The 24,702-nt window shown below is 55.3% G+C and overlaps 11 protein-coding genes and 1 non-coding gene across 12 annotated transcripts; 8 read left to right on the forward strand and 4 right to left on the reverse strand.

Annotated features, from left to right (window-relative positions):
- Positions 1-240: 240 nt before the first annotated feature.
- G6M90_00g094630 (uncharacterized protein) lies at positions 241-492 on the forward strand (the record flags this gene model as incomplete). Its single annotated transcript, XM_066131482.1, has 1 exon — positions 241-492. The coding sequence occupies one exon, from the start codon at positions 241-243 to the stop codon at positions 490-492; it is 252 nt and encodes an 83-aa protein (XP_065987700.1).
- Positions 493-1,542: 1,050 nt separating this feature from the next.
- CYB2_2 (Cytochrome b2) lies at positions 1,543-3,111 on the reverse strand (the record flags this gene model as incomplete). Its single annotated transcript, XM_014685342.1, has 3 exons — positions 1,543-1,706; positions 1,771-2,931; positions 2,985-3,111. 3 exons carry the CDS (start codon positions 3,109-3,111, stop codon positions 1,543-1,545), a joined length of 1,452 nt encoding a protein of 483 aa, XP_014540828.1.
- A 1,131-nt stretch (positions 3,112-4,242) lies between these two features.
- Positions 4,243-6,577, reverse strand: G6M90_00g094650 (uncharacterized protein; the record flags this gene model as incomplete). The annotated part of the gene is made up of 2 exons (XM_066131483.1): positions 4,243-4,431; positions 4,487-6,577. 2 exons carry the CDS (start codon positions 6,575-6,577, stop codon positions 4,243-4,245), a joined length of 2,280 nt encoding a protein of 759 aa, XP_065987690.1.
- Positions 6,578-7,839: 1,262 nt separating this feature from the next.
- On the reverse strand, positions 7,840-8,590 carry G6M90_00g094660 (uncharacterized protein; the record flags this gene model as incomplete). The annotated part of the gene is made up of 2 exons (XM_014685344.2): positions 7,840-8,398; positions 8,436-8,590. The coding sequence occupies 2 exons, from the start codon at positions 8,588-8,590 to the stop codon at positions 7,840-7,842; spliced, it is 714 nt and encodes a 237-aa protein (XP_014540830.2).
- Positions 8,591-8,765: 175 nt separating this feature from the next.
- Positions 8,766-9,430, forward strand: G6M90_00g094670 (uncharacterized protein; the record flags this gene model as incomplete). Its single annotated transcript, XM_066131484.1, has 2 exons — positions 8,766-8,822; positions 9,173-9,430. The coding sequence occupies 2 exons, from the start codon at positions 8,766-8,768 to the stop codon at positions 9,428-9,430; spliced, it is 315 nt and encodes a 104-aa protein (XP_065987678.1).
- Positions 9,431-9,481: 51 nt separating this feature from the next.
- Positions 9,482-9,597, forward strand: G6M90_rRNA00000022. Its single transcript, XR_010715693.1, has one exon. It is a non-coding gene; the product is annotated as a 5S ribosomal RNA (ribosomal RNA).
- Positions 9,598-9,683: 86 nt separating this feature from the next.
- On the forward strand, positions 9,684-10,294 carry AO-I_4 (Copper amine oxidase 1; the record flags this gene model as incomplete). The annotated part of the gene is made up of 2 exons (XM_014685345.1): positions 9,684-9,993; positions 10,044-10,294. 2 exons carry the CDS (start codon positions 9,684-9,686, stop codon positions 10,292-10,294), a joined length of 561 nt encoding a protein of 186 aa, XP_014540831.1.
- Positions 10,295-11,592: 1,298 nt separating this feature from the next.
- Positions 11,593-12,957, forward strand: LIPA (Lipase A; the record flags this gene model as incomplete). The annotated part of the gene is made up of 1 exon (XM_014685346.1): positions 11,593-12,957. One exon carries the CDS (start codon positions 11,593-11,595, stop codon positions 12,955-12,957), a length of 1,365 nt encoding a protein of 454 aa, XP_014540832.1.
- A 1,531-nt stretch (positions 12,958-14,488) lies between these two features.
- ethA_3 (FAD-containing monooxygenase EthA) lies at positions 14,489-15,958 on the forward strand (the record flags this gene model as incomplete). Its single annotated transcript, XM_014685347.1, has 1 exon — positions 14,489-15,958. The coding sequence occupies one exon, from the start codon at positions 14,489-14,491 to the stop codon at positions 15,956-15,958; it is 1,470 nt and encodes a 489-aa protein (XP_014540833.1).
- A 346-nt stretch (positions 15,959-16,304) lies between these two features.
- Positions 16,305-17,120, reverse strand: PX24C (PXMP2/4 family protein 3; the record flags this gene model as incomplete). Its single annotated transcript, XM_014685348.2, has 3 exons — positions 16,305-16,460; positions 16,507-16,848; positions 16,944-17,120. The coding sequence occupies 3 exons, from the start codon at positions 17,118-17,120 to the stop codon at positions 16,305-16,307; spliced, it is 675 nt and encodes a 224-aa protein (XP_014540834.2).
- A 3,136-nt stretch (positions 17,121-20,256) lies between these two features.
- cutA (Cutinase) lies at positions 20,257-21,083 on the forward strand (the record flags this gene model as incomplete). Its single annotated transcript, XM_014685349.1, has 2 exons — positions 20,257-20,693; positions 20,765-21,083. 2 exons carry the CDS (start codon positions 20,257-20,259, stop codon positions 21,081-21,083), a joined length of 756 nt encoding a protein of 251 aa, XP_014540835.1.
- Positions 21,084-22,096: 1,013 nt separating this feature from the next.
- On the forward strand, positions 22,097-23,800 carry G6M90_00g094730 (uncharacterized protein; the record flags this gene model as incomplete). The annotated part of the gene is made up of 1 exon (XM_014685350.1): positions 22,097-23,800. The coding sequence occupies one exon, from the start codon at positions 22,097-22,099 to the stop codon at positions 23,798-23,800; it is 1,704 nt and encodes a 567-aa protein (XP_014540836.1).
- Between the last annotated feature and the right edge of the window lie 902 nt (positions 23,801-24,702).

Genomic DNA, 24,702 nt, shown 5'->3' on the forward strand with positions numbered 1-24,702 from the left:
CGACTATTACACATACCGTGATACCACAGCCATCTCCACCCGTCGGCGCTATAGTGGGAGGCGTCGTCGGGGGAGTTGGTAAGAAGAAGCCCGACGCCAACTTTGTCTTCAACGGGGCTAATCCATGCTCTGCCGGTTTCAGCTGGCCTGGCTTTGGCAGTTGCTTTAGCCTTCTTCCTAATTCATCGAAGGAAACGACCGACCGGTTCCAGTCCTCAACAACCAGTCGTCTCCGGCCCCATGGCGGACCAGGGCTCCGAGGGATACACACAAGAGTATTTTGATCAGATGCACCGAGGTAGCGTGGGCAAGTCTTCAACAGCAATGACGCCCGGTTCCGTGTCAACCCCTCCGGCCTGGCAGCACGGGACCAATTATTACGGCGAACTGGGCACGTCGACGGCATCAGCGCCGTATAACACGTCCGTTCCTCATGAGATGCCTGTTTCAAGGCCGGAACGTGAACCGCAAGAAATGCCAGAGAGATATTAAGTGTAGAAGACAAATATCGAGGTTCCTGTACTACTAATAATTTTCTTAATACGATGAAAATAATAAGCGGGAAAACAGAGGCCAAGTAATGCAGCAAAGACATAAGGAGACAAAACTACTGGGGGGGAATACTGTGACAAATTGGACCTGGGCTAAGATGAACACTTCAATCATGTGATGGTATTTTGTACAGTGGCAAATTACTTTCCCTTTGTTCCATTCTAATCACGTTGTTAATACAAAAGACGACGCTATCCAAAGCTGTCAAAACTCTCGAGTGCTAGCTATGATGTCCTCCTAAGCCAAGACGCAAACACCACGGCCGACAATAACAGTTAGCGAAAGCAGGGGACATGCAACAAACGGCCTCACTAAGCGGTTCCTGTTTCCCAAACCAGGGGATATTCCTGTCATGAGGGCCTGGGTTTCTCAGGGTTTTTAGCTCGCAAGCCGTGACGATTGAAAAATTTGCAGACCGAGATGAACGTCTGCGCACTTGGAGGATCTTCAATTCTCCAGCATTGGGGGATATCTTTGGCCAAATGACTAAGCCATAACAAAGGCGTTGGGCGAACAAAGGAGACACAAAGGAGACATGAGGAGACCTACATTGAGGCCTCACGTCCAACGCTGCCTTGGACCTTTATCCCTCGCCGACTCAATGTATCAATTTGAGCTCCTTGAGCTATTGACCTTTAAAAACCCCGTTGACCTTCGTACAGACATGAGATGCTAAGATACTCTATTTAGTGATGAAGATAACGGGTTGTGCACACGAAATGCCGATGCTTGGCTCCCGTCACGATCGTCTTGTGATATATTCAACGCGATGTATTTATCTACACACTTTATCGCCTTCATCACCCAGACGGCAATAGAAGGCACAATTTCCCAAAATTGCAAAAAGAAACACCATAGCAAGTTCGAGTCTCGCAACCGCTATTAACAACTCTAGCATTTCCACACACAGAATACATCTTCACGGAGCGCACCACTCCGCCATCACAACCCCATGGTCTGCGCTGTCCAGAAAGCAAGAGCAACAACAACCTACAAGCGAGCCCTCGTTCTCGGCTTCCGACCAAGGTACGCGTGCGGGCCATGATACACGAGATGATCAACAGGCGCGGTGTTTAGGAAATCAGGACCAGCCTCCTCCATCAAGTCGGTCATGCCGCACAGCCGCATCGCCGTCTCGATTTCGTCGCGCAATACTACAATAATACAAAATCAGAAAAAAGCTGTCGCTAATAACAGTTCAGTACGCGCAGAACTTACGTGCGACGGCGTGCTCCACGCCCGCGGTGCCGTAGTTGACAGCATATAGAAACGGCCTTCCTACCCCGACGGCCGAGGCCCCCAGGCAAACGGCCTTTACAATGTCGGAACCTCTCCGGAATCCGCCATCGACAAGCACCTCCATCTTGCCAAATACCTCGGGACAGTTCCTATGCAGCTCGAGCAAAGTAATAATAGATGGCTGCGCCGTGTCGGCCGCCCTTCCGCCGTGGTTGCTCACCACAATCCCCTCACACCCGAGGCTCATGGCCGTCCGGGCATCCTGCCACCTCTGAATACCCTTGACAACAACAGGGAGAGTAGTGTGTTTCCGGATCCAGGGGATGTCGTCCCACGTGACGGCTGGGTCGATAAAGGAGCCCGACTGCCGCGCCAGACCTGCGCCTTTCTGGTCCTGCCCAGGTGAGACCTGCTTCTCGACCGTGTTCTCCGCCTTGACGCGCTCGTCGTCTTCCCGTTTAGACACGACGGGCAGGTCGACGGTGACAAAGACGGCCTTGACCTTGTCGCTGGCGCTGATTTGGCGCAGCAGCTTGGCGGACTTGGCGCGGTCCTTGTCCACGTACAGCTGGAAGAAGGCGTGCTCGGGCGTCGCTTGGAGGATCTCGTCGTGCGGGTACGACGCCGGCGTGGAGATGCAGTGGATGATGCCGGACGGGCCGGCGCCTCGGGCGAGGGCTAATTCTCCTTCTTCACCGGCGGTGCGGACCGCGCCCGTGGGAGCTACGTAGAAGGGCGCGTCGAGGCGGCACCCGAATAGGCTCGTTCTGGTCGTCACGCGGGAGACGTTCTTCATGACTGCGGGCCGGAACCAAATCTTCTTGAGGGTCTCGATGTTGATGTCGCGGGTGATGCTGTCGTTGGACGCGCCGTTGATGTACGCCCACGCCTTGTTGGTGAATGACTGGTGGGCGGCCTTTTCAAAGTCGTACATGTTGATGATGTCGGCTAGGGGGGGCTTTGAGGACGCTGCTTTTGCTTGGGGAGCGGGGGTGTTTGCCGCCGTCCATGATTCCGTGACTGTGGCGGCATCGAGGGTGCCGACGTGGTGCTTGGCATCCAGAGACGACTTGATTAGTGAAGGGGCGTGGACCTCGTTGTATGGCACCGAGGCGTCACGGCCCGAGTATTGATGGATGACTGAGTTTGTGTTAGCGAGGCACCGTGGATGGTGAGTGGTGATGCTCGCTCACTTTCAGGGCCGCCGGGATGGGAGGGCGCAAAGTCCGTCATGTCATAGACGTTGCCGTCGACCACGATCCACGCACTCTCGGGGCTCGAGTGTTGTAGCACCTCCGACACTGACACTTTTCTCGTCATTTTGTCCGCCGACCGTAGACAGTGAAGTGAGTTGCTTGCGGTTCAAGGTGAGACGGGGACACCAATGGAGCAGGACGCGTTTATAATGCATCACGTCTCCACCGGAATTTCCGAGACGGGCCTCCAGGCCTTGGTGGCAGGGCGGCACAGCGGAATTCCCGCCGACCCATCTTTATCATCTGGACCCTGGTGTAGTATCCATCATTGTGGTGCACCGGGATGTCTCGGCTCTGGGGCCGAAATGTGGCGGGGGGTAGCCTTGAGGCCGTGATTCTCGGAATCAAGGTGAAATATGGAGTCAACGGTATTTCGCCTCCACTTCCCAACCGTATCAGTACATGCTCCAGTGATTTTGAGGAGGGCATATTACTCTATTCCGAGATTCACGCCGTGAAATAACGTCCAAGGACCAAACTCGGGGGCGGGGGTCTCCGGATGTCGTTTTCGGCAAGTCAGGTGACGTGCCTAACCCTAACCCTGCTCTACAACTCCAATTGCAAACTATACACTATCAAAGATGGCCTTGGAAACTTGGCATAAGAGGAAGAGTTGGAGGATTAAAAATAGACGTATAACTCTCTATCAGTGTAGTAAAAGTTCAAGGATAGCATATGTATATTTCGCATTTTTCTATTACCCCAATTGTTGCACGGTTGGTACACAACAAAGGGCGATGGGCCAATAACGGTCGACGGTTACACCAGACAACGTTCGAACATTAAACATTGAAGGCGAAGGTCACGGGGCCCGAAGTCGGTCCTAAGCGAGGGCTGCCTCAGGCACAAGGCCCTCAACGACCCCTTATATTTACAGGCACCTTTCGTCTTTTAGAGCTCCATGGAAAACCAAGAACCGTCAATGTCTCAAAGTTAACGTTGAAGTATTATAGTCTGAATTGAACACTGCGCTCCAAGCCCAGTTACTCTGTCCTTGCCACACCAATTGGGTTGGGGCTATATCACTTTGAGATGCAATGCTCATCACCGTCACTGTAGCTACGACATAAACCATGGTTCAAAATGTGAGCAGACTTATATTTCAGACATGTTTAATCAAGAAAGACACGATTCTCCCACAATCTCAAGTACTCGTAAGCCCAGAGTAACCACCACATATAACAGCCTCTAGTTTTCAGAAAAGTCGTCGGAAGCTGTCAGTCCCGTTGACGCCGATGGTCTGGTACTTGTTGACGCGGATGGGTTGGTACCTGTTGACGCTGATGCCCTGGTGCCTGTTGACGCGGATTGGCCGGTGCCTGTTGACGCGGATGGGTTGGTACCTGTTGACGCTGATGCCCTGGTCCCTGTTGACGCTGATGCCCTGGTCCCTGTTGAAGCTGATGGGCTGGTGCTTGTTGAAGCTGGTGGTCTGGTACCTGTTGCTCCATGTCGGGCTTGGAGCTGTGCATCTCCAAAAGGATCCTCTCAGCGTGTAGACTCATCTGCTTCGCGAGCATAAGAGGCGTCCGTCCCTTGTCGTCCTCCGCATCAACATCAGCCCCATACATCAGCATACTCAAAAGCATTTCGTAACATGAAGAACGATTCCGGCTTGAAAGGGCGAGATGCAGCACCGTACTGCCCTGTAGATTCTTGTTCCTCACTGTCTCGCGGAACTCCCGGGCCAATACCGCCAGAGTAACTTTCGCCTCTTCTTTTAATGCATCAATAGGCGTTAGTTGAAGACCAGAAAGCATATGAATCATCTCCTTGCGGCCGTCTAGGATTGCGAGAGGTAGAGCCGTAGACATCATGTTCGTGGTGACTTTCCGAATTTCGGCGACGTCATTAACCAGCAGCTGACGCACAATATCAGTTTCGCCAAGCTCAATCGCAAGATCTAGAGGAGTCCGGTTATAATAACAACGGATTTCTAAACTGGCCTTGTACGCAAGCAGAAGAGACACCAACGACTTTGAACGGAAAAGGATTGCGCAATGGAGGGCCGAGGGCTGGCCTTCTCTTCGATGGTGTACCTCGGCCCCCGTTTGAAGTAATATCCAGGCCATAAAGCACATTTGGCGTTCATAAGCATCGGTGAGTAGCTTGATGCCTTTCTCGTTTATCCCAAGGAGCATGTCGAGCAGGGCCCACTTGGTGGAGGTGATGGCACCGAAATTCGATGTCGTCTGCGTGAGGTCTTTCACCTGCACCGTCCGCCGGTCACCGACGATCTGGCCTCTCTTGGTCAAGGCCTCCACAAGTATGGCCATGCCCGCCTCTGAAGATTCAAGTGCCTTGACTTGCCGCAAGGGAGGAAAATAGTTGCCCTCTTTCTCGATGGACTCGTCATAGGGCCAAAAGGTTATCAGTCTGGCTATTTTATACTGAGCTGCTAGTCTTGCCTCAGCGAGCTGATACGCAGCACGTCCCACTAGCTCCGCACCGTGGAATATCTTCCCGGCTTCCAAAGCGTAGTCCCACGGAGTCTTATTTGACCCGTTGCGAATCGCCGTACAATTTCTGCGAATGTCCTCACTCATGCCGCCTTTCTTGTACTCGCTCACAAGCTCGCGTACCGTGTCCACATGTGGTTTTAGTAGGTGCCAGCGGTTGGACATGGCCCCGTAGTGCAGTGCTATGCTCCCCGTCGCATCACGGATATGCAGTTCAGCTGAATTCTCCAGAAGCATCCTCACGAGGGACGCACGCTTATATTTCGCGGCCAAGTGTAGAGCCGTCCGTCCGTACGAGGTCGTGGTATTAACGTCGCGTTTCCTCATCTCCAGAAGATTCTTCATCACCGGAACCTGACCGATGATAGCAGCTACGTGTAGCTCTAAAACCTTTTCATTTGAAAACCGCTCGAGAAACCAGAACCAACCCGTGGTCCCTTTACCACGCAGAAGAAATTGTGTGATCAGCTCTTCGCCCTCTGCCAGCTCCCCCGATTCTGCGTCCAAGTCCGGCAGGTGATCCATCCATCTCGTAGCAGCGTAGAACGTGAACATGTTCTTGCCTTGGACCAGACGTTCCATGGTTTCAGGGCTTGATTCGGATTCCGCAAATTTATCGCTTTGGAGGCAGGTCAAACAAGTCCTGATGATGGTCAAGTGAGGCTTGCGGTCAACCAATCCATAGTGTAGCAGTTGGTCCAGGTCAGGCTTGCGGACGAATTTGACCTTCTTGCTTTCTTCTGTTGTCTCTAGCCGCACGAGCCCTTTGCATACGGACACGATGTCCTCTTCAGATCTGTTAAAATCGCGGTTCGAGGCATCCCCAGTTTGTTGGATGGCGTAGGCTTGCCCGAGTTGTGTCGGCATCAAATACCGCTTGGCGACCATCGTCCAGGTCAGAATGTGTGCAGCGAAATCTCGGTCTCGAGGTTCCTGCTTCGATATTTGCCGCAAGGCTGAGGATACAAAATCAAGGGGGCCCGTTGGCGCCCAACTAGGTGGTTGAGCATCTTGCAACAACGACCCCTCGAGGTCGTGGCTGCCTTCTTCGGCGGTCGCTTGCTCACTCATCGTGTTTGTGCGGAGGGCAATATTGAGAAAAGTGATTGATCAATGTAAACAAAAGTGGGAGTAGGATGATCGATACAAATCGAAGTAGGGAGTTATCTGGAGGGCCAATACAGTCAGAAGGAGGAATGGCCGGGCCAATATATACCTATTTGGCACAGAATACTCACATCGACTCCTCTGCTGCGTCTGCGACGTCATGCACATGGCACGGCCTTTGCGAGGTCCGCCTTTTGCTGTGAATTGTCTTGTTCGACGTGTCATCATCACTGAAACGGCCGTGAGCATGCCTTTGACTCTCTGACGGCCTTGTTTACATCTGCAGCTCAAAAGCAGTCTGCCCACGTTCAATGCGAACATTGTGGGAGCACGGGCTCGTGCCAGCAGTGAACCGTCTCGACTCTCGACTCTGGAGGGCAAATATTGTCACAAGATATATCGGGTACCAACACACAAAAGAATATGGCGTGGCCACGCGCATTTTTGGTGCGACAAGTATGGACTGGAAGGCACTTGTTGCATAGTTGTTCAAAATGCCACTGTTAAATCCATTTTTCTAACACGACTGCTTGAACCAGATCAACAATGATGGACTTGTTTCACCCGGGTCATCTTGTGGCCCGTTCACTTTATGCCGGCGACCAATGCCGGACCCAGACATCTGCGGCCGGCACGCAGCAAGTTTGTGAAAGAGTCCGGTCGGTTTGTGCTTTCAATGTTCGGCCCGGGCCGTTAGTGTCATCTGCCAGTTCTATTGTTGTCGTACTCACTTTTGTCAGTTATCGACATGACAGCGTGCAGATGCAGGGTCCTTCTTTGAAACTATCCGAAACAAAGGTTGGATTCGGGTCACCTGTCCGTCCAACAAGGAACCCGCATACACAGCCACCATGTAGGCTTTCTTGTGCAAGACAGCCAGGCCGCTGCGTAACGATGACGAGGCTGACCGGCCTCGTACAAGCGATATCCAGGCTTTCTGCAAGCGATTATGTTACACGGTTAGAACCCAACAACAAAGCCCAACAAAGGACCATCGCCGATAAAGGACCCCGAGGTTACACATACCGAACAAATGACCCGGTGGAAGCTTTAGGCACAGCTGTTCCCTTCATGTATATGTATTGGGTCACTCATCTATACCTTTGTCTGGGAAAACCGAGGACTCAACCCAGATACTCATTCTTCCTCCCTCTTCAAAACAGCGTCCACTGCCAAAACCAGCACAACACCGCGCAACCTTGGGCTTTGACAAAGAACAACGATGGCTAAGGCGTGTCAAACCACGCGTTTTTCAGCAACTCTTGCACCTTGGGCCTCTGATGCGGTTCGTACCTCAGCAAACCGGCCAGCATCTCCGCCCACTGCCCCTGCTCGGCAGTGACATCGTCGCCAAAGGCCCTCTTGCAAATCTGGCCAGCCGCCGCCGCCGTATTCACACTGCCATCTCCAAGCTCTTTCATTCGCTCTCCTATCACGGAGGAAATCTCATATTCGTAGTCGTCCTCGTCCAACACAACCAGATGAGGGACTTCAAACAAGTGCTTGCCAACGCGAACTTCGTACAGAGTACAAGCCAACGACCATGTGTCCACTTCCCGGCCACCGCTTCTCTTCCAAATCACCTCTGGCGCCGCATAATCGGTCGGTATGCCAAACGGCGGCTGTTCCCCGGCCGTCTTCACAGCCTGCCCAAAGTCGATGATGACGGCCCGCGGCAAGATGAGCCCCAGGTCGGTCGTCTCGTGAAAATCGACCTGTTGAACCATGTATTTGGGAGCGTGGGGGACATCCGGAGTCGGGTTACAATTCGCGGTATTCTGCTTCCTGTAGGTGAGCGACGAGGATCTTGACGGCGACGTACGTTCGGTTGTTTTGACCTTGATCACGGCAGAGCCATACTATGGAGGAGCCTCCGTAGCCTAGCTGATGAATAACACGGAACCGGCCATTATAAAGCTCGTCTCCGAGATGAATAGGATGATGGCCACCTGGTTGGTAACCGACTAGTTTCTCCATCTCCAAACTATCATTTTGCCAACCATCATAGTAGAGCCGTCTCCAAAGCTGCGAGGGATGGTGGGAGTATTCTCTTTTTGGCGGAGGCCCAGAAGGGCGAGAACTTCTTTGGACCTAGCCCGGTCTTCGTATTGGCTTTTTTTCTAGGAAGCATGAGCGGGGATGGAGGTCAAGTATGGGAATCCAGCTCTGTCGGGCGTGGGATGGCGGAAATGGCGGTGGAGAGGTCAACGTTGGTTGAAGCTTTGACACATGGACGACCCCTGACGGCTACGCTCTTTGTCTTCTTATCTAATCATTACACGTTGCTTCGCTGCAGCTTGGGCGTCTCTGTGCGACGGCCCGAGAAACGGAGCACGTTGACAGGCGTGACGCCCTCGACTGCATCCCCGTGACTGATCACGAGAGGCTTCAGCTCAACAGGACCAACAGCAGTAACCAACAAGAAGTTTGGTGAAAGAAACGGCGGGGGATAGATCCTTTCGCTTCATCCCCCCCCAAGGACCTCCCAAGGCAGAGGCCATTGCCTATCTGGAAACGCCAACAGAAGCACTCCGGCCGTGACGCACAGCCCGAGCCCAGATCATCGTCTCGGGGGACGGCAAGACCAACGCCCTGGAGGAGCTCATTGTCGACCTTGACAAGAATGCAATCACAAGGAGGATCCCGCTCAAAGGGAGACACTCTTACATTGATGCGCAGGACATGCAGGCCGCCGACCCGCAGGTTCAAGATGAAATCAACAAGTTTGATCTTCCTCCCGGGAGCACCGTCCGCGTCAAGCCGTGGGCCTATGCGACCGACGGCATGAACGACATGACCCAACGAGTCAAGTATTGATGGTATGTATGTCTTTCGTTGAGAGGTTAAGCAAAAAGATACCAAAAAAATGACATACAACACTGGGTATTCGCTGGTCGTCACCGACCCAACTACTAATCCAGCGCTCGCTAGGTTATCGTACGAGATCGGACGGGATCGTGATTGCTGCTAGCGGCTGTGGTCGTATGTACTAGATTTGTTGTCTGTCCTCCCTATAAGTCCTTAGCCAACCTCACAGTCCCTAGTCTGAGTCACCTAGTGCTGCTTATATATGAGACTGGTCGAGAACCCCGACGCAAACTTTTACACGTACCCATTGTCGCTGTGCACAGAGATATCGTCTCGCGAGGACATCATCTGCCGTCCGCAGCAGACGAGCGCCTCCGAACCACAGGCAAGCCGTTTGACAGGCAAAAGATTCACCGTCATCATCGAGCGAGTACTATCCCAGCCTCCGGCCGCCGCCACGCACCACCACGAAGCCGTACCCGCAAAAGGGCGCCTTTTGGGCAACGACGGGCACGCCAACTCCCTGCAGGTCGACGACGCCCTCGTCCACAACCACTTTGGCGTCTGGTCGGGTACACCACCTCGTCCGCCATTGTCGAGAGCGAGCAGGGTCTCGACCTAGACGTCGCCAAGAACCGAGTCTTCAAGATTGTCAACGAAGGCAAGACCAACGGCGTGGCTCAGACGCCGGTCAGGTTCAAGCTAGTCCCCTGCTACAGCCAGCTTCTCCTTGCGTACGCAGTGTGGGTGACGAGATACCATGACGACGAGCTGTTTCCCGCAGGGCGGTACACGATGCGGTCGCGCGGAGGGGAGGACCTGGCGTCCATGATTGCGAAGACAAGTGCCTGGGGGACGGCTGCTCGTCGATGACGAACCGGGACATTGTGGCCTGACACACGTTTGGCTCGATGCACAACCCGAGGAGCGAGGACTGGCCTGTGATGCCGCCGGAATAGATGGTGGTTGGCCTCAGTCCGTCAACTTTTTCAAGTGTAATCCCGCCTTGGACGTGGCCGTGTCCACACAGGACAAAGAACCAGAGTATCTTGGTCGACGGCGCGCACGCTGTGTCATTTTTCCACGACGGTAAACGATAGAAACATACATTTAACGCTAGGTTGCGGACATGGCCGCCTTTTCCCAGCATCTACCTGGGCTCAGGACATTTCGGCCCATCATCGTAGGTGCCGTTTCTTCAGTGACGAGTCTGGCCTTCCATGGCCCCCTTTTCCAATGATTCGACAAACTGGTTGCGTGGAGATGCGGTAAATGACTGCCATCGCCACAAGCTATGCGCTGTTGCATTATGCGATTCAGGCTTCCCGGCCCGTCGGGCGTGGGCGGCCCCGTCTGTGCGGGATCATATAATCATGATTAGCATATTAGTTGACCGTGACAAAAGAGATGTAATCCCCCAAACTAACCCTTTGCGGGAAAAGGTACCGCTATTGCCGACACCTTGTGTTCGTAACCGGCATAGCCGTGGCTATAGACGCGGATGATTCCTGATGCTCCTTGTCGACAGGCCCAAGGATCGCCCCTTTTGGCTTCGTCGGCGAGTGGAGAGGACAGAATTTCGCAAGTTTAGTTGGCGAGCTGCCATTTATGGCCTCGGGGCTATGGGCTATGCCAAAACTGTTCGGCTCCACGGCCAAAAAGCTACGACAGAGTTGCATTGGGACGGGGCGCGCCTAGGGGTCTCGTGTATGTTGTCTCAGAACTTGTTTATGGTCAGCCGTGTCAGCCCTGTCGCTTCACGACCGATTCGGGATGTGTCATTGGCTCGGCACGCCGTGGATAGAACGCCGTGCCGTTTCTGGAACTACCATGACTACCGACGGAGGACGGTACGCGATGCCAGAAGAAAGAGGCCTCTCCTATACGAGATTACGGTCGCTTGGCGGGCGGCCGAACAGCAATAGCGTCTTTTGGCTTTGACGTTGCAAGCGTCCCTGCGAGGGGGTCGAGCCGACGGACGGCCGACATCCTCGGGCGAATCAGTAACATGGCGAGATAATGGAAGAGAAACACCAGCCATGGCATGTATATACCTGGCTAGCAAATTAAGTATATAAAGGAGTGATGCTGCTCCTGCTCTGGTTTGAGAAGTGCAGGATAAGCCTCTACGCCGATCCCAGCTACTTGCTACTGCGAACATGATTTCCACCATGATCTGCCAACTCGCCTTGTGGTTGACCCTGTTCAGCTGGACCATCTCTGGCGACGCTGGTGTTGGAGCCGTGCTTGAGGCCAGGGCACCTCCGCCGCTGCCCAGCGCAGACGACTTCTACAAAGTCCCCGACAACTTGGACTCGTATGCCCCCGGAGCCATTATCCGGCACCGGCCGCCTCCAAACCCCATTGCGGTAGCCGGGTTGATACATTCCCAGAATCAGTATCCCGTCCATGTCGATGCGAGCTACCAGCTCCTCTACCGGACCACGGATAGTCTCAACAACGCCACGGCCACGGTGCTCACCGTCCTCGTCCCGCGCAACGCCAACTTCAACAAGGTCCTCTCGTACCAAGCAGTAGACGATGCTTCCAACATCGACTGCGCGCCGTCGTACGCGTTCCAGCTGGACTCGGGCCCGTCCGTCGCCCAGGGCGAGGTGCTGCTCGTCGAGGCCGCCCTCGAGCAGGGCTGGGTCGTCATCGTCCCCGACTACCTCGGGCCCAAGGGCGCGTTCCTGGCCAACGTGCTCGCGGGCCAGGCCGTGCTGGACGGCATCCGCGCCGCCCGCAACTCGGGCGCCATCACGGGCATCGGCAAGAACCCGACGGTCACGCTGTGGGGGTACTCGGGCGGCAGCCTGGCGACCCTGTTCGCCGCGGAGCTGCAGCCCTCGTACGCGCCCGAGGTGGTCATTGCCGGCGCGGCGGCGGGCGGCGCCGTGCCCAACATCACCACCGTGCTGGGCAAGGTCGACGGCACCGGCGCCGCCGGCCTCATCCCCGCCGGCATCCTCGGCCTCGCCCACCAGTACCCCGAGGTCGACGCCCTCATCCAAAAGCACGTCCTGCCCCAGCACAAGGACGAGTTCTACAAGGCCGACAAGCTGTGCCTGCTGGGCAACATTAACGAGTTCAGCGGCAAGAACTTGAGCCAGTTTGTCGACGACCCCTCGCTGCTCTATGCCAATCCCACCGTGGTCAGGATCGCGGGCGAAAACGACCTAGGGCAGCACGCCCCCAAGGCGCCGCTGCTCGTGTACAAGGCCACCAAGGACGAGGTGAGCCCCGTGGCGGAAACCGACGCCCTCGTCGACTGGTACTGCAAGCAAGGCACGACGGTCCAGTACCTGCGGGACGAGAGCACCGACCACGAGTCGTTGGCTGTTACGGGTGCGCCCAAGGCGCTGGCCTGGCTGAGGGGGAGGATGAATGGCGAGGACCGCCAGACCGCCTGTGAGACCAAGACCGTCTACTCTGTCTTGTTGGATTTCGGGGCCCTGGCCATTCTGCCCAAGGTCCTTCTTGACGCGTTCCTGGACGTGATAGGGAAGCGCGTAGGGCCGTTTATTAAATGGTGATGCGCCTCAGGGGCAGCATGACATGTGTGTATGACATGTATGAGATATATAGTAGGGCTAGCCAGTCATCTTACATGGTTGGCGTCGTATATAGCTACCAATGATATTGATTCATTCCCCATGTCCGTAAATTGCAGCACGTATTGTATACATAACATAAGCACAGGGCTTAACCCCGGTTCATGTGTAGGACGGGCGTGGCGCGCCGTGGCACTGCACCATGGACGTCCAGAGGCTGTTGCTCATCATTTCCACCATTGTGCAAGGAATGACTGACTTGCTTGTATAGTGGCTGGACCGCGTCAACTATGCAGTGACAACTTGTTTGTTGAGCCGCGGCCCGGGTGTGTCGTGCTGAATTGAGCAACGGAAATGCGCCTTCACGTTTCCCAAGTCTCGTCGCTGCACGATGGGATGGCGATAAGCGGACAAATTGATCTGCGGATTCGCCCTGGCAGCATGTACGCAGCATGGTCGTGGCTGAGCTTTGCCAGGGACCAAAGGACCGGACGCTTCCATGTGATGATGTGATGTCGCGGTGACAGTTGTAGGTTGGAGACAAGGGTCTGTGCCAAGACATCAGGCCTGTGTTGTCTGTTGACGGAACACGTGCCAAGAGTTGACTGAGCACGTGACACATCCGATCAAGGTGCCAACTTGAATTTGCTCGAGAACCTGCGTCATGCCACGCTCAGCTACCCGTGGCCTGGGCAGAAGCTTCAGTGTTCTCACGATGTCCGTCCTTGCTCCTGGATCAGACCACCCTCGAGGCACATGCGCAACCTCGACACCGTCCCGTCAGCACATGTCAACCCGCAACGAGGTCCAGTCGTCTGGTACGGAGCAACCAAGGGCACCCCGGGCGCTCCGTTTGGAACGGATCCAAGGAACCACTTCAAGGTCCGGCGGGCGGGCGCCGCCAACTCGCGCCGTCGTCTGGCCCCAGACAATTCGCGAATCTGGCCATTTGCGGCCCAGTCGTGCACGTCCAGAGTGGGCCGACGATCGGGCCCTTTTTTTTTTCTTCAGATGTTCCCCAACTCGTCGCAAGCTTCGTGGCGAACCAGGCACAGCGCGAGCCGGACCCGCGGGGGCGACGGCAACCAAGGAGTCGACAAATCGCATTCGTGGGACAGACGGCCACTGCGATGCGTCGTCTCCTGTCTGAGGCGACACACCGTCGTCGACACATGCCGAGGCCTGCGGCTACGGAGGGCATTCTGGCCCGCGCCGGGGTTGAAATAAAGTCGCAGCCCGCCCCGTCCAGCGGCTTCGTTTCCCATCCGTCTCTGGAGAAGCTTTGCGTCTTGGTATAAGAATCCGGGGAAGCCTTGCGCCTTGTCTCTCGGACTACCAGTGCACCCACCACCAACCGCCGTGCTCCTGCTGCCTCGTCCAGACGAAATCGCGTCCCGCACACCACCATCGCAGGGTTAGGGTTGGGGCCACTCCACCTTTTTTGCTTTTCTCGTCGCCATTCGCAACGAGGCGCCGACATCACCATCACAGACGAGCAAGAAACACAGCCGCCATGGCACACAGGAAACAAGACGTCGACTATGACGTCGTCATCATCGGCGCCGGCATCTCGGGCATCAACATGGGCTACCGACTGCAGGAGCGCAACCCCGAGCTGAGCTACTGCATCGTCGACGCGCGCCACGAGATTGGCGGCACCTGGAGCCTCTTCAAATACCCGGGCATCCGATCCGACTCGGACCTGTACACGTTTGGGTTCCCGTGGCGGATATGGGAGGAGAAGCAGCCCATCGCCCACGGCACCCTCATCCTCAAGTACCTCAAGGAGTCGGCGGCCGAGGCCGGCGTCGACAAGCACATCAAGTTCAACCACAAGGTCGACAAGATGGACTGGTCGTCGGCCTCGTCGTCGTGGAACCTCGACATTGTCGCCAACGGCGCCGACAAGATCAAGCTGCGCTCGCGCTTCGTCTTCCTGGGCACCGGCTACTACAACTACGACGAGCCGCTGCAGACGCAGATCCCGGGCCTCGAGGACTTTGCCGGCCCCGTCATCCACCCGCAGTTCTGGCCGACGGACCTCGACTACACGGGCAAAAACGTCGTCATCATCGGGTCGGGCGCCACGGCCGTCACCCTGCTGCCGTCCATGTGCGACAAGGCCGCGCACACCACCATGCTGCAGCGCTCGCCGACGTACATCCTGGCCCTCCCGCAAAAGGACTACCTCGACCGCGCGCTGCGCTTCCTGCTGCCCGGCGGCGTGGCCCGGAGCCTCATCCGCTTCAAGTGGATCCTGTCGGCGTTCCTGCTCACCACCTTCTGCACCTGGTTCCCGCGGCTCGCGCGCGCCCTCATCCTCAAGCGCACGGCGCGCGAGCTGCCCAAGGGCGTCGCCATGGACCCTCACTTCACGCCGCGCTACAACCCGTGGGAGCAGCGCATGTGCCTCTGCCCCGGGGGCGACTTCTTCCAGTGCCTCAAGACGGGCCGCGCCAGCGTCGAGACGGGCGTCATTGCCCGCGTCACCCCCAACGCCATCAAGCTCACGTCCGGCCGCGAGCTGCACCCGGACGTCATCGTCACGGCCACGGGGCTCAAGCTCCACATCGCCGGCGGCATCGAGACCTCGGTCGACGGCGCCCCCGTCCACATCCCCGACTGCTACGCCTGGAAGGGCTGCATGCTGGAAAACGTGCCCAACCTCGCCCTGTCCATCGGCTACGTCGACGCCAGCTGGACCCTGGGCGCCGACGCCACCGCCCAGCTCGTCTGCCGCATGCTGAGCCGCAGCGCGCGCGAGGGCTACAGCGTCATCATGCCCCGGCTCAGCGACGCCGAAAAGGCCGCCATGAAGCCGCTGCCCTTTATGCGCCTCAACTCGACCTACGTCGAGAAGGGCAAGAGCCTGTTCCCCAAGGTCGGCTCCGACCCGCAGTGGAAGCCGCGCTCGCACTACTGGAAGGACATTACGAATGCGTGGTGGGGGAACATTGACGCCGGTATTCAGTGGTTGAAGTGAGGGGAGAGTAAATAATACACGTGTTGGAAGAAACGGTCATTGATGTATTTTAGTGTTTACTTTTTTTTTTGGCGCAAATATACCGTAGAAGCGTACTGGGACTGTCCCTTGCAATATAAACTTGAATGCATCGTGGACGTCACATTGCGGATGTTCTAGAATACCGACATGTATACCCAGCCATAGTACCATCTCTATCTATAGGTCCTCCACATGCACTTTTGGCAGATTCGTAACAGACGCAAACGCCGGCCGCAGGCGGCCCCCGGCAGGGCCCCCGGAGGGAAATCACAGCACAGGCCAGCTGGGCAATGTTCAATGTTGGCTCTCTCCGCCAATTGCAAATCTACACGCGAGCCGCCACCAGGCTCATGTATATCCCCCACAGGAAGCCGATGAAGCTCAGAAACACAATCCTCTTGGAAACGGGAATCACGCTGAAGCTCACAATCGATGCCAGCGGCCAGATTCTGTATCCGGCAACAATAATAGGAACCGTATCCTGGCTGCGTTAGCGGCATGCGACGCGTCGGATTCGGGGCCCTTACATCCACGACGCTCTGCCATATGCTGCCCGGTGAGCGGGCCTTCAAGACGCCCATGATGACGAGGAACGCGACCGTGTTGAGGACGGCGCCCAGCGTGATGCAGTCGATGAACCACTTGGTCAGCGTGTTGCGGTAGCTGAACGCTTCGGGCGGCCGTGCCTGCCGCTCGCCGCCTTCCTCGACAATCTGCTGCAGCTCAATCGCCTCGTAGGGCCGCCGGGTCGGAATGTGCGCCGGGAATCGCCGCTCGAGGAACTGCTGCCAGTGGTAGTTTGGCGGCGTCGTGAGCAGCGTCAGCAGGAGGAACCGCAGCAGCTGCAGGGGGTCCAGCGAGAACGGACGCTATTTTTGCCCGCATTGACAAGCAGTATGTTAGTCCAAGGACCAAGAGTATGGCAGATGGCGCTCCGGTGGTGGCGAGCTCGGCCGGTACGTACCTGCTGCTGGTAATGGTCGAGGAATTGGGCGCACATGTTGGACGCTGTCGAGAGGCCGGTCGCCTGGAGCGTGGCCACTGCAATCGGTGACAAGGTCATGTCGCAGATTCCCAATGGCTTGCCGGACATGTGTTCCCGAGTTCGAAACCATCGCCGTCTGCTGGTTGTACAGGACATGCTGGCCGTTGGGTTCCATCACGTGATCTCGTCCACTTGTCCCCCGTTGCAGTTTCGAAATCAAGTAGGGATCAGCAGGGATTGGGGGACGAAGGGAATTTGGCAAGCATCATGGTGTCGCAATTGCGGTTGTGGTGGTGGTTGGCTGGCCGAGCTTCGGGTTGAAGAATAGGAGAGCTGCTAGTAGTATAGCGACATAAGAGCCTAGCTTCCAGGACTATACATAGGTGCCCCATTTGACGAGACAAATTCGCTCAAGCGCTCTTAGAGCTGTCCACTTCCAAGTAGAGAACCCGCATCGGTTGGGCGATTAGCGTGGCCGGACAATATGCCGTATTGCAAATGATGTGCGGCGCATCTAGTTGTGAAGCGTATTGTTGAGGTAGGCTGAATCTGCCAAACGGCCAACGAGTACCAAGATCGGTGCTTGACTCGTTAAAACGGAGACTAGAACTATCGTCAGCGATAATAGAGTGAGGGTCATATATTCGTTCTCTTTGGCGGCATTCAACGCACCGGGACCTACATCCGGGAACAGTCAAGTGTCAATTCACATCGCGCCCACCCAACCCAAGTGCCTGACAGGCAGCATCCAAAACTGCCAGCATAGGCATCAGCAGCCATAGCGGGAGAACCACGACGTGTCCCTCAATACTCCAAGCTTATCGACTTCATCCACATGCCACAGCAATCACATGCGCTCCCACCTTTTGTCCATTTGTACAAACTCGGACAAACAAGAAAGACAAAGGGCAGCCTTTTGGCAATACACTCTAGCCATCGGTACGCACGTGTGCCGAGGGCAAAGCTTCAACAACAAGCTCCTTCCAATAGAAATATAGGCCGAATTTCAATACAGAATTGTCTCCTGCAAGTGTGCAAAGCGCGGGAATCTCGTTCCCCGGATATCCAATCGGGTCTTCCAAATGGGAACAATGGCCGTCACAGTCTCGGGTGTGGCCGGCCGATTCTTGCATCCCATTGTTTCCATGTGCAGGATAATACTTTTGCTTGTCGTGTGAAACAATAGCACAAGAACTAATGCAATAGTGAATATAGAAACGAACTGTTATGGGAGCAGAGTTAGTTAAAGATCCGCCTCATTCCATCACGTGTCCGGTATAAAACGACCCATCCGGAGAGAAATACTAGTACCGTTATAGGACATGTAGTACTCTGTTGGAAATACTTGATTTCTAGTACCTTTGGCATAGTCTTTGCCCTCCCTGCGATTACCTGTTGCCCAAGACAAGTCTGAATCACGGCAACGACTCTTATCCCGACCTAGTTCTTTGTCAAAACACAGATTTTGAAATTATCCCGTGACACGTTGCTCAACATGCCCAACATACTCGATGCCAAGAACCCGCCGCATCTAGCCGACTGTCATATGAAGGCGTCTTCGATCAAGTACATATTCGCGCACTGCTGTTGCACCCGACGCACGACGACGCTGTCAACCACACACCCGGATGCGACGTGAGGATGCAGTGGCAGGTTCCAGAACGGGGGCATTTAATAACCCTGCTGCGAGGCGCACGGCCGACACGACGCTGGCACAGGATTTTCGGGACTCGCTGCTTGACGCGGCATAGGAAACGTGCCGTACTAATGGCATACGTCTGTTGGAAGTTGGAACCCTGTGTTATTTAGTAGTGGATATTGTAGCTCTTGATTACGTCCTTTCGATTTTCACATGAGGCCACAATCGAGCTGTCCAGATCCTCAGTATTCTGGCTTCCAAGTGTCGTTAAAGATGGAATTAGCTCTCAAAGGGTCACAAGCCATTGTCACTTTCCCCGCCTGCGGATTGGCTTCCTTTTGCTGGCTACGTTGTCGTTCCTGCACACCTCGAAAGGAGCCCAACGAGCCCATCCATCCATGGCTACGCTTGAAACTGAAACAATGGCGGACTGTGGGCTTTCCCCGGGTCGGAATTTCTTGGCTTTCATGTTTGAAAGGACAGGTGTAATGCTCTGCGGAGAAATCTGCAACTCGGGCAATATACCGACATATTTTGATCCAAGAGGGCTGAAATTCGATATTTCATGTGAATATGGGGCTCTTGAAATGCGTTCATTCTTTCCAAAGTAGGAAGCTAGGGTACGGTATACTTGCGCCGCCAAGCCTGGTGGCTGCGGGTCAGGAGTTATCCCGCTGACTTTGACACACATTACGGATTGAAGTCTTGATCCAACTTCCTGGCGCCTGCTTTTCTGGCAAAAAGGACGGAAAGGAAAGTCATGTGCAGCTGCATGATCCCTGTTTGCATGCCGAGGTCCTGTAACCTTACCCTGGCTCTGAATGGTAGGTGATGGGTTATGGTCAGCAGGCAGTGTCCCCAACATTACGTTGTGCAATCGGACGTGGTGCCTGTTATGGCTTGATCCGCGCCGAATGAAGCCTAGCAGGATCTGGGGTAGCGCAAGGGTTGGAAATGCGGGGAGCACAGCAGGGTCAAGTGCTGTCAACGTTCAATGTTTCTTTGCTGCTGATCTTCCAGCGCTAACAAAACAGCTCGTAAGCATTTGAGCTGCGGCAGTCTGGTGAGTTGAGCTCGGGAAGCGTAAAACCGGAGTGTCGGATGGGCCAAAGACCTGGCCCTGATGTACTTCCACATCATCTTGCGATGGGTTCAGCCTTCAGCCGACTCTGCGGAGGCGCCTGCTCCGGGTAAAGACTTATGGCGTCGGCATGTGTAATAGACAGCTCAGCCTGCTTGACGGATTCTAGGGCGCATCGTGTGGCACACTGAACAAGGTGCGCGCATTGCGCCGCGCGATTGAGACACACAGGTGCAGGACATGAGAAATAGCGCCGGGAGATCATCCAATCGTGGAAAGCTATTTGGCCTATCAAGAAGGCTTCCAATCTGTTCTACATTCCGATCCGGGATAGTTGAGCCCGACTTTCTCCTGGCGGTAAAGGAGTCATATGCTGCATGGTACTGGGAACATGCAACGAAGAGCAGTATAAGAGGGCGACAACATCCTCAGCTTCATGGTGTGTATGTTTGGAGATATCAGACAGGTTGCCCCCCCTTCAAGCGACACTACATCCGAGCTTGCTTTCTGCGGCATTCTCCTTTTCTCTCTCCGTCCCCCGTGTTCCTGCATACTTGATTGATATCGACACTATGCACTTCTCAAAGGCAGTTCTTGTTGGCCTAGCCTCTAGCTTCGTCGCGGGTGCTCCGGTGTCGGATGTGGAATATACGGCCATCGAAAAACGGGACTTGAACCTGAATGCATTTCTAGCCGCCATTGTGGAAATATTTCCCGTCAATGTTCCCGTCAATGGCATCTGTACGGCTTTGGGCATTGGTGAAACTGCTTTGGCAGCGGGGTTTGGCCTCAAAATAAATGCCAACCGTAGGGGATGTGCCGACGTCACGGTCGTCTTCGCACGAGGCACCTGTGATCCCGGTAACGTTGGTGCTCTCGTTGGGCCGCCCTTTTTTCGGGCTCTCGAGGCGGCCATCGGGTCCTCCAAGTCGGTCGCCATTCAGGGCGTTGAGTATCCAGCAACGGTTGACGGGTATCTCAGGGCAGACCCAGCTGCTGGAGTGACCATGTAAGTTCACCCTGGCTGACTGGTCGCTCGGGCAACAAACATGTGCTCGTTGTGCTGACACAACTCACCAGGGCTAAATTCATCACCAACACCATCGCCGAATGTCCCAAGACACAGTTCGTATTGAGCGGATATTCTCAAGGAGGCTATGCTGTCCACAATGCGGCCAAAAATCTCGACGCCAAGTCCATGTCCAAAGTCAAGGCCGTCGTCATTTTCGGAGACCCAATGTCCAAGGAGCCGGTGCGAGGCATTGACGCAAGCAGGGTAAGCATTGTTTGCCACGAGGGCGACGATATCTGCGACGGAGGTGTTTTCATCACACCGCAGCATATCACATATGCTGCGGATGCGGAGTCGTCTGCCGATTTTGTGGTGTCGAAACTCTGAAAACACTGAGGGTCGGAGTAGCGGAAAGGATTCGAGAGTCAAGAGTCAAGAGCAGCAAATGGTCAAGTGTGCAACTGGTACGCATCGCCTCATTGTACGTGACGAGCACATAAATAGTCTTAAAAAGCGCATTTTAACTCTCGACTGCGAATTTTGATGAATCTATGCCATGGTTGCATGTTTGTATTGAGTAAAGGTTGGAGTTGTGACCATGATGAGGGATTGACGAGGTGACATCGGGAAGGCGCGTTCGAAGGCACCAGACTGCATTTCTGCCCGCCTACCCTGTTGAATGAGCATGTGCAGTTGGCTCTGGTTTGCACGTCAAACTTTGCATGTGAGGTCAAGTGATGCCCCGACTTGACTGTCCCTCAAATGCACGATTTCAGGACAGTCCAACCTCGACAGTTGGGTGGCACCACTTGCAACTTTTGGAGTGGCATGATGGCCGTCCAGTGACCACCTACATGTACGAACCTACAAAACGCATGTGCACCCGAGTCACTGGCTCCTTCTGCGAGACACGGGCCGACGGGCAGCCACAATGTCATTGTTCCAAGCTTGCATGGCACTGAGTGATACCAGACGTCAATCGACTCGGAAAATGGACCGATGCTCATCAATAGCAGCCTGATTCGGGGTCAGAGCAGCCCATCCAATGTCAAGTCTCGTGTCGCGCCTTGACTCCGACTTTCGAGTGGCGACGGCGTCACTTGCCCCACCAGAAACGCAGCCGGTCACATCCATTGACCCTTCATCCCCGTTTACCAGTCGACGTACATGAATACTACCGGAGTTTTTCTCCATATCAACACCCGTAATCCGTTCACCTAACCCAGTTCCTCATCACAATCATCCTAGTCCTTGTCAACCCCGGACTCTGGCGGGCTGGAGTTCCATCTCGATCCCTCTTTAGATTGCAACCTCGTCTTGCCGTCAGTTGAATCTCAACTCCTACATCCGCACCGACGCATCACGTACCATCCCCCATCCATCAACTTACCACATACACCATGGCAGACGAGAAGAAACCAGTCATCATTGTCGGCCATGGCCTGGCTGGCCTCGTCGCAGCCTATGAGTTGTCCAAGCGCAAAGTCCCAACCATTATTGTTGATCAGGAAAATGCCAACAATATTGGTGGTCAAGCCTTCTGGTCCCTCGGCGGCCTTTTCGTTGTCAACTCTACCGAACAGCGCCGCGTTGGCATCAAAGACTCGCGAGAACTGGCCATGCACGACTGGCTCAATTCAGCGCAGTTTGACCGCGAGCACGAGGACCACTGGCCACGGCAGTGGGCAAAGGCATTTGTGGATTTCGCTACAGATGAAATGGAGGACTACGTCAAGGGCCTCGGCCTGGGCTTCATGTTCAATGTTGGCTGGGCCGAGAGAGGCGATGGAAGGGCTGGCGGCCATGGCAATTCCGTGCCGAGGTTCCATCTTACGTGGGGCACCGGCCCCGAGGTTGTTCGAATCTTCAAGGAACCCGTTTTGAGCGCCGCCAAGAAGGGCATTGTGCAGTTCAAGCACCGTCACGCAGTGGACGAGATCGTTGTCGATGAAAAGACGGGCCGAGCCATTGGCGTCAAGGGCCGCGTGCTGGAAGAGGACGACGCTGCGCGGGGCGTCAAGTCGTCGCGCAAAGAGGTCGACACCTTTGAGCTTCGAGGCGCCGCCGTTCTGGTGTCGTCCGGTGGCATTGGCGGCAATGTCGAGGCCGTGAAGGCATCGTGGCCGCTGGACCGGCTTGGTCCCAAGGTGCCTGAGCACTTTGTGGTTGGGGTGCCTGCTCATGTCGATGGGCGCATGGTAGGCATCTCAGAAAAGGCCGGGGCGCATCTTATCAATCGCGATCGAATGTGGCACTACACCGAGGGGCTGCAAAACTGGAACCCCATCTGGCCGGATCACGGAATCCGTATTCTTCCCGCTCCCTCGTCTCTGTGGCTAGATGCTGCCGGCAACAGGCTGCCGCCTTACTTGTTCCCCGGATCAGACACGCTCGGCACGCTGAAGCACATCTGCCACACGGGCCACGATTACACATGGTTCATCCTCAACCAGACCATCATTGCCAAAGAATTTGGCCTCTCGGGCTCTGAACAGAATCCAGACATCACCGGCAAGAGTGTCTGGAAGCTTATCGGCCGAATCTTTGGCGGCAAAGGGCCGGTCCCCGTACAAAATTTCATGAAGCACGGCAAGGACTTTATTGTCAAGGATACTCTTGACGACTTGGTCGATGGCATGAACAAGCTTGCTGCAGAACGAAATGGCCCGCCGCTGGAACTGGACAAGATCAAAAATGTCATTGAGACGAGAGACTTGCAGTTCAACAACGCATACTCCAAGGACGCTCAAGCCATGTTGATCAACAATGGCCGGTCGTACTGGCCCGACAAGGCTTCGCGAGTGGCAAAGCCGCACAAACTCCTGGACAAGTCCAAGGGGCCGCTCATTGCCGTGCGCCTGAATTTGCTGACGCGCAAGACTCTGGGGGGCATTGAGACCAATTTGCAGAGCAACGTGATGCGCGCGGACGGGACTCCCCTTCCTGGTCTGTATGCTGCCGGCGAGGTGGCTGGCTTCGGTGGCGGTGGTGTGCACGGCTACAATTCTCTCGAGGGCACCTTTTTGGGAGGATGCATCTTTTCTGGTCGCGCGGCTGGGCGGGCGATGGCGGATGAAGTTGCTGGGACCCAGGCGCGGCTGTGAGGAACCGGCAGGGAAAGCATCTTCTTTTTGTCGCGACGCAGGCTGATGTCTCACCGTGGCGACACTTGGCTGCACCACTGCCCTGCCATGCCATAGTTTCAGTCGGTTGGGATGCGGAGATGGATTGCAGACGTTGTACCAAATACATACATGAACCTACTTGCGTCCCCTATTGTACTGTGTAGATGCCTCCCTAGGTAGTTATCAGTTACAAAGAAGAATTAGTCATTCCGCCTCCGCCGTTGGATCGAGTACGGGCGCACTGGCCAGCTCTTTGGACCCGGAGAGTCTTGTGATTTACGGTAGCAAGCCGGGATTTCTTTGTTTGTCCCATATGTGACTCGACTTGGGTTGGCCCGGCGCTGTGGCTGGGGCAAACAGGCCGTCGATCTTGACCTTGTCGGAACAAATGGCCACGACCCGCGCACCCGTCCGTGGAATGCATAGTCGTGATCTCCGCGAAGCCGTGCCTGGTGGTTGGGATCCGATGCCCAGTTGGCGCCGCATTGTGGCCATGGCTACTCCGTAGCGTCAATATAATGGCAGTTCCATCCCAAGATTTTGTTTCTTCTTTCTTCCCGCCTCTATTTCCGTCACTGCGCCCCGTGCACATACATCCGCATAGGCCACCTTCTGTCCGGGTCGTCTTGCAAGGCGGCGCCCATCTCTCAATTGTCGGCACGGCGTTGCATTCGGCCATTCGTCCCGTGCGGGCTGCCTGGCTTTTGGCGTTGGGCGGAGACGGCGTGTCGTCATAGCCAGCTGATGCCTCGTGCGCCTGTGCCTCGCCTATTCGTGTCACTGGCTGGTAGGTGCATATTGCTGAGGCGGGCGGGCGGATGTAACTTATAAGAAGCGTTTGTCGTCGTCGTCCTCGAGCTGGGTGGCGTATATCTTGCACA

This window comes from Metarhizium brunneum, chromosome 6 (assembly GCF_013426205.1).
Source record: "Metarhizium brunneum chromosome 6, complete sequence".
Lineage (NCBI taxonomy): Eukaryota > Fungi > Ascomycota > Sordariomycetes > Hypocreales > Clavicipitaceae > Metarhizium > Metarhizium brunneum.